This window comes from Capsella rubella, unplaced genomic scaffold (genome assembly GCF_000375325.1).
Source record: "Capsella rubella cultivar Monte Gargano unplaced genomic scaffold, Caprub1_0 scaffold_6, whole genome shotgun sequence".
Classification (NCBI taxonomy): Eukaryota; Viridiplantae; Streptophyta; class Magnoliopsida; order Brassicales; family Brassicaceae; genus Capsella; species Capsella rubella.
Window position 1 is genome coordinate 2,013,246 of NW_006238918.1, and position 15,456 is coordinate 2,028,701.

The 15,456-nt window shown below is 34.7% G+C and overlaps 2 protein-coding genes across 3 annotated transcripts; one reads left to right on the forward strand and one right to left on the reverse strand.

Annotated features, from left to right (window-relative positions):
* Positions 1-1,138: 1,138 nt before the first annotated feature.
* On the reverse strand, positions 1,139-9,891 carry LOC17882383 (ubiquitin carboxyl-terminal hydrolase 12). 2 transcript variants are annotated; one of them, XM_023780160.1, is made up of 32 exons: positions 9,737-9,891; positions 9,323-9,389; positions 8,967-9,117; positions 8,711-8,868; positions 8,103-8,368; positions 7,787-8,005; positions 7,596-7,704; positions 7,341-7,456; positions 6,952-7,050; positions 6,725-6,834; positions 6,357-6,431; positions 6,169-6,247; positions 5,936-6,082; positions 5,780-5,860; positions 5,557-5,676; positions 5,202-5,324; positions 4,947-5,021; positions 4,735-4,823; positions 4,434-4,542; positions 4,276-4,344; positions 4,093-4,200; positions 3,945-4,000; positions 3,689-3,866; positions 3,508-3,609; positions 3,351-3,422; positions 2,999-3,064; positions 2,788-2,853; positions 2,347-2,430; positions 2,114-2,230; positions 1,948-2,022; positions 1,768-1,854; positions 1,139-1,678 (listed from the first exon to the last, which is right to left on the reverse strand). In XM_023780160.1, exons 1-32 carry the CDS (start codon positions 9,764-9,766, stop codon positions 1,637-1,639), a joined length of 3,345 nt encoding a protein of 1,114 aa, XP_023635928.1. In that variant the 5' UTR covers positions 9,767-9,891; the 3' UTR covers positions 1,139-1,636. The 2 variants fall into 2 exon arrangements, with proteins under 2 accessions (XP_023635928.1, XP_006289281.1); XM_006289219.2 differs by having other exon boundaries at positions 9,323-9,392.
* A 1,962-nt stretch (positions 9,892-11,853) lies between these two features.
* Positions 11,854-15,440, forward strand: LOC111830169. Its single transcript, XM_023781642.1, has 4 exons — positions 11,854-12,167; positions 13,219-13,560; positions 14,591-14,814; positions 14,994-15,440. The coding sequence occupies exons 1-4, from the start codon at positions 11,943-11,945 to the stop codon at positions 15,298-15,300; spliced, it is 1,098 nt and encodes a 365-aa protein (XP_023637410.1). The 5' UTR covers positions 11,854-11,942; the 3' UTR covers positions 15,301-15,440.
* The last annotated feature ends 16 nt before the right edge of the window (positions 15,441-15,456 follow it).

The following is a 15,456-nucleotide window of genomic DNA, read 5'->3' on the forward strand; positions in this document are numbered from 1 at the left end:
CCATGAATAAAAATACTAGTCTATTTTATGAAATAAAAAATTTGATTGATAACATTTTTTCTTTAAAAACTTATAAGAAAAAATCATTTTCAGAAACGAAAAAGGAAGGAAATAAATTTCAACTAATATTACCTCTTTTACTAACCGATTTTAGATAAAAAATGATAATAAATTTAATTTTGGTAAGCATTTAATTAATTTAAACTAAATTTTAAAATATTAAAATAGCATTACTTTGAAAGATATTCTGGTCATCTCTTAAAACAGGTCTCTTAATCGGGTCTTGGAATTAAATCTTATTTTCGAATATCTAAAAGATTTAATAGGTATTATAATTTTCAATTAAGGAAATAGTTTAGGTGAAAAATCTCAGTTTTTTTATGTTTTTCATTAATATTTCTAAATTTAAATATTTCGTACATTATTAAACTTAAAACATTTAATTTACCTTATTTCAAGTAGATTAAAGATTAAATTTTATATTAAAATTGTTTACAATTACAATATTTATCATATTTTCCTTTTTTGTTAACATTTTAGCAGATTAGTTTATCATATACTTTTGCCAATAGTTAAATTTTATTCATAAGGTATTCATAAATAGATTATCCAAATTTATGAAATTGTTATATATCACTTATGTTATCTTTCAACCGATGTACAATTTTTGTAAATTATATTAAAAGATTGCATTTTCTTATACACCGTTGAGGTAATGTTCGTGATTGATAAATTTAACGGTTTTAGGGAAAATATAATATATACGTACTTATATTAAAACCAGACCTAATTACTATTGTATATATTATTTACTTTCTATACAGTTAAAATATACAAATCAACACGCGATTTAACTCTATAGAATTAAAATTAAAATATACAAGACCATTATGTTTATCCTATACTATTGAATACCAAATATTAATACAAATCCAATTATATCTTTAGTTTAAAAAATATTATCCGTGCCATCCTCTAGTAATAGTGTATGTTGCGAGGCGGCTGCATCGAACACTTGGATAGACATAGAGTATGTTGCGGAACTGAGCGGAACTGAACAAACTTATCTCCAAATGGCGATTCTTTTTTTGTTCTTTTAAACACTTGTCTGACATCACTAAATAATTTATTAGGCAAAAGCAAAACAATAATAATAGGAAAATTGCAATAAAGAATACAATCCCCAGTCAAAAATCTTCTTAAAACGCCCCAATCTCTAGAATTACAAATGTTTCGGTATTCTATCAACTCTGAAAGCCAAACTGCGTCTCCGAATCCAAGCGACGGGGCTTCCATTTTTTTTTTTTTTTTTGCGTAATAAAAAAGTTGCATGTGCAAATGGTCTTCACACATTCCATATATTAACACAAAGTATTGAAGCACGAAAGAAAGGAAGAAAGAAGGAAAGACGAAAAAATAATAATAGAGAAAACACACTATCAATGCCCACACCCAAAACCCTATCAGACCAAATTCTCTACAACATCTCCTACGGTCCTCCCTCACACTCGCTCGCTCTTTCCCTCCTTATTTTATGCATCGGTCCAATCAATGCCTTGGTCCAACGTTGCTGGCTGCCACAATGTCTCACTGGCCATTGTGTTTTTTCATTCCTCTTTTTTTCTCTTCGTGGGGGCTAATTGTATATTTTCACCGGCTTCTCATATGCGTGTCGGTTCTACAAGGATAAAAGTGGGAGATTTTTTACCTGCTTACACCTCCTTAGGCTAATTTATCTAGTTAGTTATAACTATGAGAGTTTTTTACCTGGTTTGCAGCATAAGCCCTCTTAGGAGTAGTGTCTGCGTGCTCCAACCCGAGGTACTGCTCAAAAGCACCATAGACATCTCTTCTCTGTTTTACCATTTTCAATCCCAAGACAGAAACGTTAGCTCTCAGATATTAGCATGAGCTTTTCTAGAAAATCAGAGTAGAAGAAGTACAAACCTGAAACCGATTATAAACAACATCTGTGTCCTGCAAGTACTCTGGACGCCCCATTGACATAAACGCAAACTTCCACTACATTATTAATGAAGCATTAATAATTGTACCATTTCCGCTAAAATAGAGATTTAGATTTGAACACTAATCAATCGTGCTTCGTGCATACCTTGGCAAAGTCCTCATCGGATACATGAAGCTTCTTTTGGATACGGTTCTTGATTTCTTCAAGAGTCTCACCTTCATGGATTACCAAGAAGAAGGGCTCACCAAAGTTTTGCACTTGCTGAGGAACAAACAAACATGATACTCATAAGACCCCTTTGCCACATTCCCCACTCTTTGGGCTAAAACTCTTATATATAATAAGGTTCACAGCAAAACTTGATAACTAATTATCACCTGGTTTTGTCCAGTCTCCTTAGCAAAGTGGTACACAAGAATTAAGCGATCATTTGGACCGATGTTCTTCTCTTCTTCCGGAATCTGAGAGTAAGGAGAACATATGTTAACATCTCTGACGGATGGATTAAGAACCAGGGACAACTTGACGACATATCAAACTATTTATTGATCCCCAGACACAAATACTTTCCACCCAAGCACTTTGATCTAGTGTACTATGGATATAACTCATCCATTGAAAACTATCACATCTCTTTCATTTAATATCCGACTTTGATTGAAAACGAAAATTTTCATTCTGAGATCACAGGGAAACAAAGTTACTAGAATACTTAGAAAAACAGATCTAGTGAACAGTGAGAGCATTAAGACTTAACAAAGTACCAAAATGTGTGATGATGGAAGTAAGAAAAAAGAAGGTACAGCCTAGTAACATACCTCCTCAGCTCGTAAAGTCCAGTACTGGTCATTTATATTCTCAATTCTTTCAGTTGATGGGAAAATCTGCAAGGCATACGAGCACATTGGATTTACGTTCATACTTAAGAGGGTGGCAAGAACTTCAGGAGATATGGTAGAAAAGAGGCCATCATTTATAGGTTCATAAAAACATCGACTACAATGTAAAAGATAAGAAGTCCCTTGCTACCTTGTAGATTTTGTGGTAAAACACCTCAAGCAATCTCAGTTCTGCATCTGGATGTGAAAGTTCCACCTGATTCAGGCATAGACCTTAGATTTACTTGCATAACATCAAATGGCCAACTTTATTGATATCCATTGAAATTTAAATCCCGAAAAAAGAAATTCTCAATATCAAATAAAGATGCATCCAATAATCTGAATGTGAATTTTGAGAGTTTAACATCAGCTGATTATTAATTTAGCGTGGTGCTCTCAGGGATATATAGACAATCCCGAGATCAGTAAGGACGAATGAACACCTATTTCCAAAACTAAACAAGCCATTTGACAGAGAAGTTGCAACTAAATTGACCCACCTTTGTTTTAAGTTCATTAATAACATCTCCCACCGTGCTTTGTTTAGGTAGTCTGATATTGTGGATTACCACCTGTAGAATGATGGTTAAAAGGCTTGCAAGTTAAATTAAGTATACAAATGAAGATTATGAACCACAAACAATAATCTACACATACTTCTTCCTTCGTGGCATGATGGAAAGCAACTTTTAAGGTTTTAAGACCTTGCAATTCTGGAAGAGGAATATCCAGAACTTCATAGTACAAAATGTCCGATGTCTGGAAAAAAATCCAATAAGGAAACATGTACTATATAGTAAGATACATAAATAAAGTATGATGAACTTCACGTCATTACCTGATTGTAGTGAACTAACATATCTGACAAATGGTCTACTCCACGATATTTGATAGGCTGAGGCTTGGGTTGCTGGGAATAGCAATTGTGAGATGTTAGCCTAAGTTTGGATGGATCATCAAGTCCAAGTTTCTCAGCCACTCTTTCCACAACATCATCATACGTGTGCAGCTTTGACCTAAGAAAAAGAAAAAAAATAAAAATATGAAATCCCACTGAAATCAGCTGAAACGAACTCGTTTAGAGAGGTACTTACAACTCCAGAACAAACTCGTCTTCTTTAGGTTTTTCCAGAGCACGAAAACGAACCAGCTACAAAATTACAAATTAAAAATAGTTAATCGCATCTGGAGACAATTCCATAGAACATCCTCATTGCGGAACAGTGCTTAGTAGAATTATACCTGTCTATTTTGGACATATTCAAGAAACGAAGGCACAGCTGGGTATCGGCATTCAATCTCCTTGTTAACTAGAGGTTTCTGAAAGCAAATGATATCTCCATCTTCAATCTGCAAGAAAGAAACACAAATGTCACCAAAGAGAAAAGAGACTAAAAGATTCGGTAGGTACAAGTGAAACATTACTTGACACAATCTGAATGAAGTTTTCTTATCCAAGTGTTCGCACATAACACAAGGTTCAAACTTGATTTCCTGTAAATTAGCACCAGAAACTGTTAAATTACACAATAAATGACCTTAAGTATGATAAAATAGGTTAAGAGGCATCAGCAGCTGCAAACCTCAAAAAGTTCTATTTCTTCATCAGGAGCAAAGCCAACCATTTCATTCAGTTTTCCAGTTATATCCATAGGCTTACTGGAACTTTTCACCATCAGCCTGCCAGCATAGCTGGTAGTACAACAAAGAGAAAAAAAAAATTTAGAAAAGAAAACGAAAAATTGAAGACAAACGGTTCGAACTTTTCTGATCCCAAAAAAGGGAAGAAAGACATTGGTCTCGTAGAATAATTGTTTTTTAAGTAGTAGTAGACCACTTTATATAGAAGTGGGAACGAATAAATAAGAGGGAGAACAATACTACCTTAATACTGCTTTCTCGGGGTCATAAAGCTTAAAGAAAAGAAGAATATCTTCTTTTGATTTTTCAGGAGGAGGGATAGGACGTAAATCCTGAATTATAGAAGAATTTTTTAAAAAAATTAGCCCGTCTTCTCTGTTCATCAATTAGCATCTGTTTTTCTTTCATTGATACAGGTCTCAACACAATTAAACTTTTCAACCAGGAGTTCTTACCAGATGCTCTACTTCCAGGAAAAGCTTTAGTTCTGCAGTGTTTGCCTTGTTAGATGCTTCTCTTATTTGTCCAACCTACAAAACCAAATTTCCAAATTAAACACATTAGTACGTGACGCACTTGAAATCGGCAAATCAGATGATAAAGATTATAATATAGGAAATCAAAAGGAGGTGGATCATCATATTCTATAATAGTTATAGTATTAATTCTATATAAACGCGTAGTCCAGAAAATTGAAAAGGATAAATTACCGGCTGTAATTCCTCCTGAGGAGTAAGGGGGCGATTGGGACGATAGGTATGATTTTGTCGCTTTGCCCAAATCCAAAACCTCTGTAACTGAACAGGTACACCAAATTCTTTGGCTACCTCCTCCTGTATCAGCATTAAATTCAAGATCAAAGATTATCCAAGTTTCAAGTACATAGAGAGCATTTTAGTTAGCAGCAAAATTTTGAAAATTCTCCTGAAAACCAGATCAACTGTTCTTCGTCTTCCAAGGTAGAACAAGTTGACAGAATGACCGTTTTCCCATACCTCATTCCTTCAATAGATGTAATTTTCCCCCGTTTTGGAAATGAAAAAAAAAAAGATACTCAGGCAGTACCTTAAATTGTTGAAATGGTGTCTGTTTCTGGATACGGAAACTGCGAACTTTGTCATGATCCACAAGATCAAAATATATATCTTTCCCAATTTGTTCCTTAAGGTCTTCATCTCTTGCAACCTTTCATGTTAGCAAAGATTATATTAGTAACGGCAGTATCAAAAAGTCACTCTGAAACATTTCAGAATATATTATCAGGCCTAAGTAAATAAGAAACATAAACCTTGATTATCGTAAATAGGTGAGCTTGTGCCTTGTATCTTCTTTTATCTTCCTTTTCTTCTTGTTCTTTCTTCAGCCTCACCTGTCAAAGTATGACTGATCAGGTAAAAACCAAGACGCAACTAAACTACTACGAAGGTGCCAAAAAATATTTTACCCTTAAATGTTCTGCTATGTCTTTTTCATCAACGTTGCAGATTATTTTATCTTTGTCACTTTCCCGGATATATACAAGCATGTAGGCATTCGAGTACTTTGTGAATTTGAAAGGAGGGTTATTGAAACCAGGATTAGTCTGTGGGAGCTGAAAAGACACCAAAGCAAATATGTTAGGAAAGAGGTACTGGCATTGGGGTGAAAATCATAAAAAATGGAGCAAGAAAATGCAACCTCTTCTTCACCACCATATTGCTCCTCCAATGCCCTTTTCAAATCTTCCTTGGTTACTCGTTCATCATCAAATTTATACCTGAAAAGTAGAAGTTGGAACTAGTTTATGAGAATAATACACATACATGAATTGGAGTAATTGCACAAAAGTGTGAGGGATGTCATTTCAACAATAGAAAGATGCATACCACTGATCTGAGAGTGTAGGCCTTATAAAAGCGTAATAGTGCCCACCATGTACTCCTCCACTATGAACTAAGACACTGCAGACAAATAACAATTAGAAGGTCAATCAGGAAAATGTAACAGCAACCAAATAAAAGGATAAGATTTTCATGTCGTTCACTTATGAAATACTAATTAGCTGCGCTTGTAAAGGTGTAAACTTAAGCTAAGTCAAGCAGAATTCCTTGAAAAGACCAAGCAAATAATCAAATAATAAAAAACTGTACCACATTATAAATGGTGACAATTTATAGAGAATCTAATCTGCGAATGCAAGCTCCTGAGGAATTCACTACATCTGAACCGAAAGATCAAAAGAAAAACTATATACCTGTGAAGTGTGTAAAGGTTGCGAACACTTCTGTCAGCATCAGGGGATAGATACTTGCCATTTTCTCTATCAAGATCCAGTTCGAGAGGAAACTCATACCGATCATTTATCTATGAATAAAAGCTACGTTAGCACTCACAAATCAAAGAATCACCAAATGCAAAAGTACAATTTATAGTCACAGCCATATTTTCACTTCCTAGGCACATGTGAACTGTAATACTAACCTTCACCATGGTGTCCCTCATAAAGTCATATTCAAACCTCTTGAGCTGGAGTTGAAGAACCGGTGGAAAGTCAATGAAAAGAACACCTTTTTTTGCATCCTGAAACAAAAGACATCAAGTTCCCCCAGAATAAGACAAGATAAGGAGACTGCATTTGTCATAAAAGCAGCTAAGGCCTGTGGTAATTTAGCTTGACAATACTAGTTAACGACGTTTCACAAGACCTCCTAGTTTTGGCTTCTCCGTAAAACTCTCGCATTATGAACTATCCGCGCTCTTTAGTATGCGGAATATTAAAGGTGATAAAAGAGTTGCTAGATACCCAAATAGGCCTGTTGTGAAACTCAACCATCCCCAATAATGAAAAAGAAAGAGTGAAGACAGCCAACCTGTAAACCATGTCCTTCTGCATGATATTTGTTGTCCCCTTCAAGACGTTCAACTTCAACATACTTGTCAAAAGAAGCATAAACATCCTTGCAGCCTTTAACATCTAGCTGAAGGTCTGCCATAAGATAAGAACATGGTAATAAAGTTGACGTGATCGAATAAGACAACGTAGTGCAATGTAATAATAGAATAAGACAGATAATGTAACTGTATATATATAATAAGACGAATAGTTATATTATATATTACTATACCATAAAATGATTCTTTCCGTGTAGATTTGAAATCTACATTTATGCACTCGATATAATTCATATGGTGGCCCTCAAATAGTTGTTGTATTGTTCCCTCCACAACAGTTCCCTATAGAGTCAAAGAAAGAAGCTCAAAAATAAAAACACCAACTGTGGAGTAAATCATGGCCTAACAAAAAAAGAAAAATTACCTTCATTTTGTCCTCAAGCTTTTCGCAGAGAACCCGATTGAGTTCTTGCACATCATGTTGCATGAAAGAATCATATGTATCCCAACCAAACGACTTTGTCAGCTCTTTTGTAGCAACACTAGTGTCATTATATTGGAGCTTGTAAAACAAACTTTGGAGAGCCAAAGGTATACTTGCTGTGGGTGCATCATTCTCAGTTGTCGGCATGTGGTATACAGCCTACAAGCAACATGCAAAATTCAGTTGCTGGTTTATAATTCAGTGAGAACACGTAGAATTTATCAAACTGAAGAAAAAAAGAAAGAATAAATCCAACCTTTCTGAAGTAAGGTATGTGGTATAGTGTCTGTAGGAGAGAATTCATGTAACAAGTTGCACCTTGGTTCTTGAGTCCAACAAAACCAGTCTCTTTTTTAGAGTCATATGACCAGTAATCAAGAACCTTACGTACAGCAACTTCAGCTTCAACCAAAACAGTATCATTCACTAAATATCCTCTACTAGGATCATAGAGTTCACTAAGAGGCATGAATGATGTAAATCCCCAATCACTTTCTCTTGCATTGAATTGATGTTGTGTCTCTGCAAAAAAAATAGGAACCATAATGTCAGTGGAAACTTGCATCACCAAGGTCACTTACAGCTACTATATGATATACCAAGTTTGCCAGAAACCAGGTAGATCTTTCAGTCTGTTGAAGTTAAAAAAGGGTGCATAACAGGAATTTTTTTTTGTTTTCACTCTTGGCGTTCAGGTAAAGCTAAAGACAGTAATAACATGATTCTATTCCAGTAAGATCAAGTGATCCCCTTCTTCCAGCACAACATTTGAACTTACGCAAAACATTACTCTCCTGTGCATATGCGCATGCATGCAATCAGAATCCAAAGTTTATATGAACGTCATAAATAAATTACAGGTACCTTTTCTAATGGTATATCTGGTCTGGACTTGATTGACTACAGCCAAACTGAACTGAGCATATCTGCTCCAACCGTAAGGCAAACTCGCAGCATCAGAAACATCCAAGTACATGGACAAATGATCGACATTGTTCCCTTTTGGGAAAATTAATATGCGCCTGCACAAGCAAACCCAAATGGTGTTAGCCCATCAAAATTCAAATTGATAAAACAATTGCAACAAGAAAGTCGACTACAGCTAGGTAGACCCTATTACCATTTGTAACCCCCAACGACAAATACTTCAGAGTAATGCTTCCTGGTGTTTTGCCTAGAGAAATTTGGGATAGTCCACGTGAATTTCAGAGTAGGGGGATCCTCAGCTGGCTGGTTCTCCACAGTACTGGCAGCAGTCTCAGGTTGGGTAACTACAAGCGCATCAACAGTTGATGAAATATATAAAGCAGGAAAAATTGACAAAACCCTAAGCACTGTTAATAACCAATCCAACCCGCGAACACTGCAGTCTAATATCCAAAAGCTCTATCCCATCGATTAAATCCCATCCAAAGGAAAAGGATACAAGAAAGTGAAGTAGCGGATCAAACTGAATACCGAAAAAGTCTGTCTTACCTTCCATGGGCTGAGCAGGACCGTCGACCAAATCTGAATTCGGCACAAGCATCTCCTCATCTTCTGGCTGCTGCAAGTCATTAAAAAAAAAAAAACAACCAAAATCAAAAACTAAGAATATATATCCCCAAAAAAAAAACCCTAATCTCGCCCTACATGATCAAAACGAACAAAATAGAAACCACAATCAACTAAAACTAACACACCAAAAGCAAAAAAAATAAAATAATGACAACATCTGCCCGATGATTCAACCGCTTCGAATTCAAATCAAATCCACGGAAAAGAAAAGAAAAACGAAGCGATCAGCTACAGAAACAATCAGAAGCAGATTCAAGCGCGAATACACAAGGAGGGAGGAAGGGGAAACATTGAATAAACAAGAGACGCGGAGAATGAAGAAGCGGAGATTACATCAACGGGAGGGGGAGTCATCATAGTCATTGGCCGGAGAAGGATTAGACGGTGGGATCGAGAAACGCAAAAAAGAGAGAGACCGACGAATACAGAGAAAAATCAAAGACAAGGCAAAGTGACTAGGGAGAAAATACAATCGCTCATTCTTACTCCTTCTCGGCTTCGATATATGATTAATTCTGATATTTTCGAGAATTTAAAGGGCCATTAATGTAATTTTACAAAATACGGAGTCAGATTTATAATCTCTCCGAGGTTGGGTCTATCAAACGAGACAGACCAATGAGAAAGCGACACGTGAAAGCCATACAATGCTTACTGTCATACAAAAAACTCGTAGACGTGGCTGCTTGCTTGGAAGGAAGATATATACTGTATATCCCACCTGACGTCGTGGGACTTCTTTGCTCTTTTGTTTTCTAAAGTTTCGTACAAAATATTTGTTTTTGATTACTTCTGCCATTTCACTATGTTTTTTTCTTTATTCCATAAACCTAATAAATTAAGTCAGATATGTATGTTAATTTTAACTCTAATAAAGAAAATATACGTGTTGCTAATGAGAAAAAAGGAAACATGTCTTGTTTTGCCCCCACACACAAATAAAAAAGGAAATATATCTTGTTTTCCTTAAAGTTTGATTAACTCTTTTCTAAATTGGGCCTTCAGAAACTGGGCTGTTTTTAAGAAAAGCCACGATCCTGATCAAAACCGCTATTGTGTGATAGTTAGTGCGGATAGGTCTTGGTTTAGGAAAAACAACGATCTTGATCAAAAACGGTTACTGTGATTTGACATTCCATTCGAGATTTCCTCATGCTTACAAGGGCTTTGGGGCTGTATTGTATGTACCTCGTTCTCAAAAATCATGGATGTAAGACCGGTGACTGGTGGTGAGTCTGGTGACTAGTGATGTGTTATTGAATGTCAATGTTTCTATTTTTTCATAATAATTAATGATCATCACCTTAGTTAATTGACAAGCAAAACATAAATATTCTTGGATAGGGCTTATAGGCTTTATATTATCTATCAACGGAATATGTTAAAAGCTCAATGTATGAATTCTAAGTAAGCTAAAATTTGAAAGAAGTTGCTTATTATGGTCACTTTATTAATAATTATCTCATTATCATCAAACGTAACTCTCCGTCGATCATCATCAAATTTGGAAGTAATTAAGATTAGGTTAAGCTTGCGTCATCATCAATCCACTTGATTTATCCAAGTTATCTGCTTCTTTTTTTTTTGTCTCATTTGTGAGATGACCTCCGAACTATATATGTATATATATTACTAAAAAAAAAAACTTGTAAGCAGGGAATCAAAGCATCAATCCCAATGAACGAGAATGTTTAGGACTCACCGGATAAAACGACGTGGACAAGTCACCTCTCATTGCGTCCCTTTTACTTTCATCTTCTTCACCTGACCAAACTTTGAATTTTAATACCATATATATGTGTTTCATAAATATTGGAAATTTTCAAGCGTTATCATCACTTTGTCAAATTCGCCCTAATAAGAGGCTAAAAGGACACTTGTTGAACTAAGGTTACACTTGTTGTCAGTGAGAATTACATTTTTCTAAAAACTAAATTCGTGTATAGTGCTGTTATTGCAATAAGTTTGATGTAAATTAAACACACAAAATTTACAGTTTAAAGTTTCTAGCAAATTAAAAAATTACTTGGTTTGAAGTTCTTTTTACAATTTTGAACAGTTTAAACTTTAAACACACAAAATTGACGTGCAGAACAACAAAGTAATACTGTATGTGCAGTTTGGGTAGGTAGAAAATTTATTATATTTACTTCGGAAGATTCCAATGTTTTCATGTGAGACGAGCCAATATGATATTATAAGATAATATGGATTACCTTATACTCAATGTGAGGTTATTATAGCTTGATCAAAGCTAACTGATCACTTGTTGATATTAACATCGGTTATGGTATGAAATTTGCCGGTTATCGAAACATGAAAAAAAAAAAAATAATAAGTAACGACGACCTATGTCAATATAACTTTTCCACAGAGAGAGAGAAGAAAAAAAAATAACAATAATTAACAAACAAAGAAAACGAAAGGTGAACAAAACGCACTAAGGCTTATAAGCTGCGTAAGTACAAAGTGAGAGAAAGAAAGAAACAACCCAAAAGAAAGAAAAGTAGAAAGAAAAAAAGAAAGAGATAGAGAGAGAATGCAGAGATTAGCTCCATTGATGGAAGAACCAATGGATGAGCAAGAACAAGAAGATCAAGAAAGAGGAAAAAGATCAACGAGATCCAAATCATGGAAGAAATGGATAAAAACACAATTGCAGATCATCGTCTTCCCCAAGAAACCAGATATGAAGCTTCTTCTCAGTGTTATGGGTTGTCCTCTCTTCCCTGTCCCTCCTCTCTCCAAAATCTCTCTTCACCAGGTACATATACGTATATATGTAAACTCATCTACTAGTTCGACGACTATTTCCCATAGCTAAAAGTCTAAAAGAATACTATACTAAGATTTTGGTGGGTCGCATTAAATTGGATCAGTTTTACGATCTTTAATTTTTTTTGTATAGGGTTAAAAATATATATTTTTCTTTCGTATTTTCAAATATCTTGGTATTTTTATTTTATTTTTGTCGTTGTGTTTGGTATTAATTCGATCAAACAAACGTTTTCGGACATGCTTTTAATGGATGAGTACTATTTAATCTGACATTTAAGTTTTTATACATCACCTGACGACAGTTGATGATGCATTATAAATGGTTTGTGCGATACTATTTTCTCAGTGCGGAAACCTTTATGAGAACATGACATATGCAAAACCTTTATCATAGTATTAAAAAGGATATTTGAGGGTATTTTTTGTGATAATTCAGTTTAATATAGTCTTCACATATCTTCTGTCTTCATATATAATTTCAGAAGATTAATATTATAAATGATTTTAATTATATAGTATAGTTCCCTTTTATTCAAACAAACTCATATTTAGCCGAGTACTAATTAAGATGCTAGGTGCATTCTTATGAATAGCTAGCTTAATTTTCTAATCAATTATATAGAGAGTGAACCACTTCTTATATTCAAAAGATTTCATGGTAGATGTGAGTTTTGACGAAATATGTAGATAATAGGTCAGTGTCACGTACCAAGATTCAACTTCTTATATAAAATTAAGAAGGAAAAAAAAACAAAAACCAAGATTCAACAACTTTGGTGTATAAATACAAGCAAGCCAAAAATATATACATTGCAAAATAATAAAATTAAAAAAAAAAAAAAAAAAGAAGAAGAAGAAGCATATGTTGTGTAGTCAATGCAAGAGTCAATCACAAGATCCATAAATAGTACCAAGAGACTCTTAAATTATTCCTTTATAATGAACGTCTGGTTTTCAGATCTGAATTATATGTATCAATTTCGTTATATGTGTATATAAATCATATACTAATCCATAATTATATCTGTTCGTTAAAGGTATCATCATCGGCACAATACATAATACAGCAGTTTGCCGCAGCAACGGGGTGCAAGAAACTCGCAGGCGAAATTAAAAACACTTTTGTGACCGGGAAAATTACAATGAGTATGGTGAGTGACGTTAATAGCTCACCAGCGGTTGGTAGTTCCTCGTCTGTGTCTCACAAGGGATGCTTCGTCATGTGGCAAATGCTACCTGAAAAATGGCTCATCGAGTTGGTTGGTGGCGGACATAAGGTTGCAGCCGGTAGTGATGGCGAAATCACTTGGCGTTATACACCATGGCTCGGCGATCATGCTGCTAAAGGTGCCATACGTCCTTTGCGTCGTGCTTTACAAGTAAGTACATATATATTAGGGATCAATTAGTTTTTACTGTACATCAATCAAGTAATCCCCAAAACAAATGTTATTATCATTCATAATCTATTAAAAAATCTTGTAAAAATGATATTAGATTTCCAAGATTTGAAGTATTGGAAATGCATCTAGCTAGTGAAAGCTGAAGACACGTAATAGTATATTGATTAATATAGATTACTATATAGGTAAAAAGAAGAAGGTGTTGAATCTGACATTCCACTTTGGGGGATGCTTTTTTTAGCTTTCTCATGAGATTTTTCTTTTTGCCTTACTCACGTGCTACTACTACTTAATTGACTTTATCATGCGCTTATAAAAAAAATTGGATTTAAAGATTGGAAGGAGAGATTCAAAAGTTGATACTTAGTTAAATCCAAACTTCATACAATTATTAGATTTTTTTTTTTAATTTTAATGATAAAAACATCACTATGTGTTACGACTACTACTAAGTACTAATGGTCCCCTTTTGTGGTACATTCATCACTAATTTACAATAATTAGTTAAAACTACACATCTCTTATCGATCTTAAATTAAAAATAATGTACACTAAACAAGGTTCATGTTTGCTCTTATTCATGTATTGTCATCCATGTGGGGTATTTTTCTATTGTGTGTTTTTGGTGGTGGTCCAGAGCTTTTGTCTGAAAGGGTAACATGATTACAAATCTAATATCTATATCCGAGTTTAAAAAGTCATATGAATATTTTCTAGTAAGAAATTATCTCAACAATCCTACAAAAACATTATATTTTCGGAAAACGAGACATGATCCAATACTTTTAAGGTTTCTAGTTAGTATCAAATGTCCGGTACTTCAAATGTGGATTTGTTAGGATCAATGTACTTCTTCTATATATGGAATTGCTAGTTATTATTTGATCATATATGGTTTTAAGACTTGGTACTTGTAATCTATATAGAGATAGAAAATTATAGATTGCTAAGGATTCATGTGCTTCTTTTAACGAAGATTGTTGTCTATGTGAAACACATCAACCAGGGTTTGGATCCTCTAACAATATCATCAGTCTTCTCATCGGCACAATTCGTTGGAGAGAAAGAGATCAATGGGAAGGATTGTTTCATTCTCAAGTTATCAACCGACCAAATCGACTTATCAAGACGAAGTGACTCTACCGCTGAGATGATCAAACACGTAGCATTCGGCTACTTCAGCCAAAAGAGCGGCCTCTTAATTTGCCTTGAAGACTCTTCTTTAACCAGGTACAACCATAAAATTGCTAATTTTATTGTTGGTTTGGTTAAGAGTTTGTTATATTAACCGGAGCCAAAACAAAAATTACATAGGTTCAACTTTTAGATTCACGTAATAACATTATAACCTATGATCATATCTAAACTATTAAATGAACCATTGTTTGTAATTAATGTGTGTAATGCAGGATTCAGATACCAGGGACTGTCCCAACGTATTGGGAGACATCGATGTCGTCGTGGATGGAAGATTACCGAGCAATCGAAGGAAGTGAAGTGGTAATAGCGCACTCGGGTAGAACAGATGTGTTAATCTCAAGATTTGGAGAAACTCTCAGAGGAGGAATCTCTGTGACTCGAATGGAAGAGAGATGGACCATAGACGATGTTGTCTTCGACGTGCCTGGTCTCTCTGTTGATTGTTTTATCCCTCCTAAAGAGATCAAGATGGACTTTCACCAACACGACGGTCAAAAACAATTACCAACCTTTTAGATTATGACAAGCAGAGGAGTTGTTGTTATAATATCAAACTTCCCAAAAGTTAAATTGTAGAAAAGTGTAAAAGGGTTGTTTTTGACACAATTTAAAAGTTCTGGGGCTATTTTCTAAACTATATATATATAATTCTCTAATACAGTATGTTCCTCC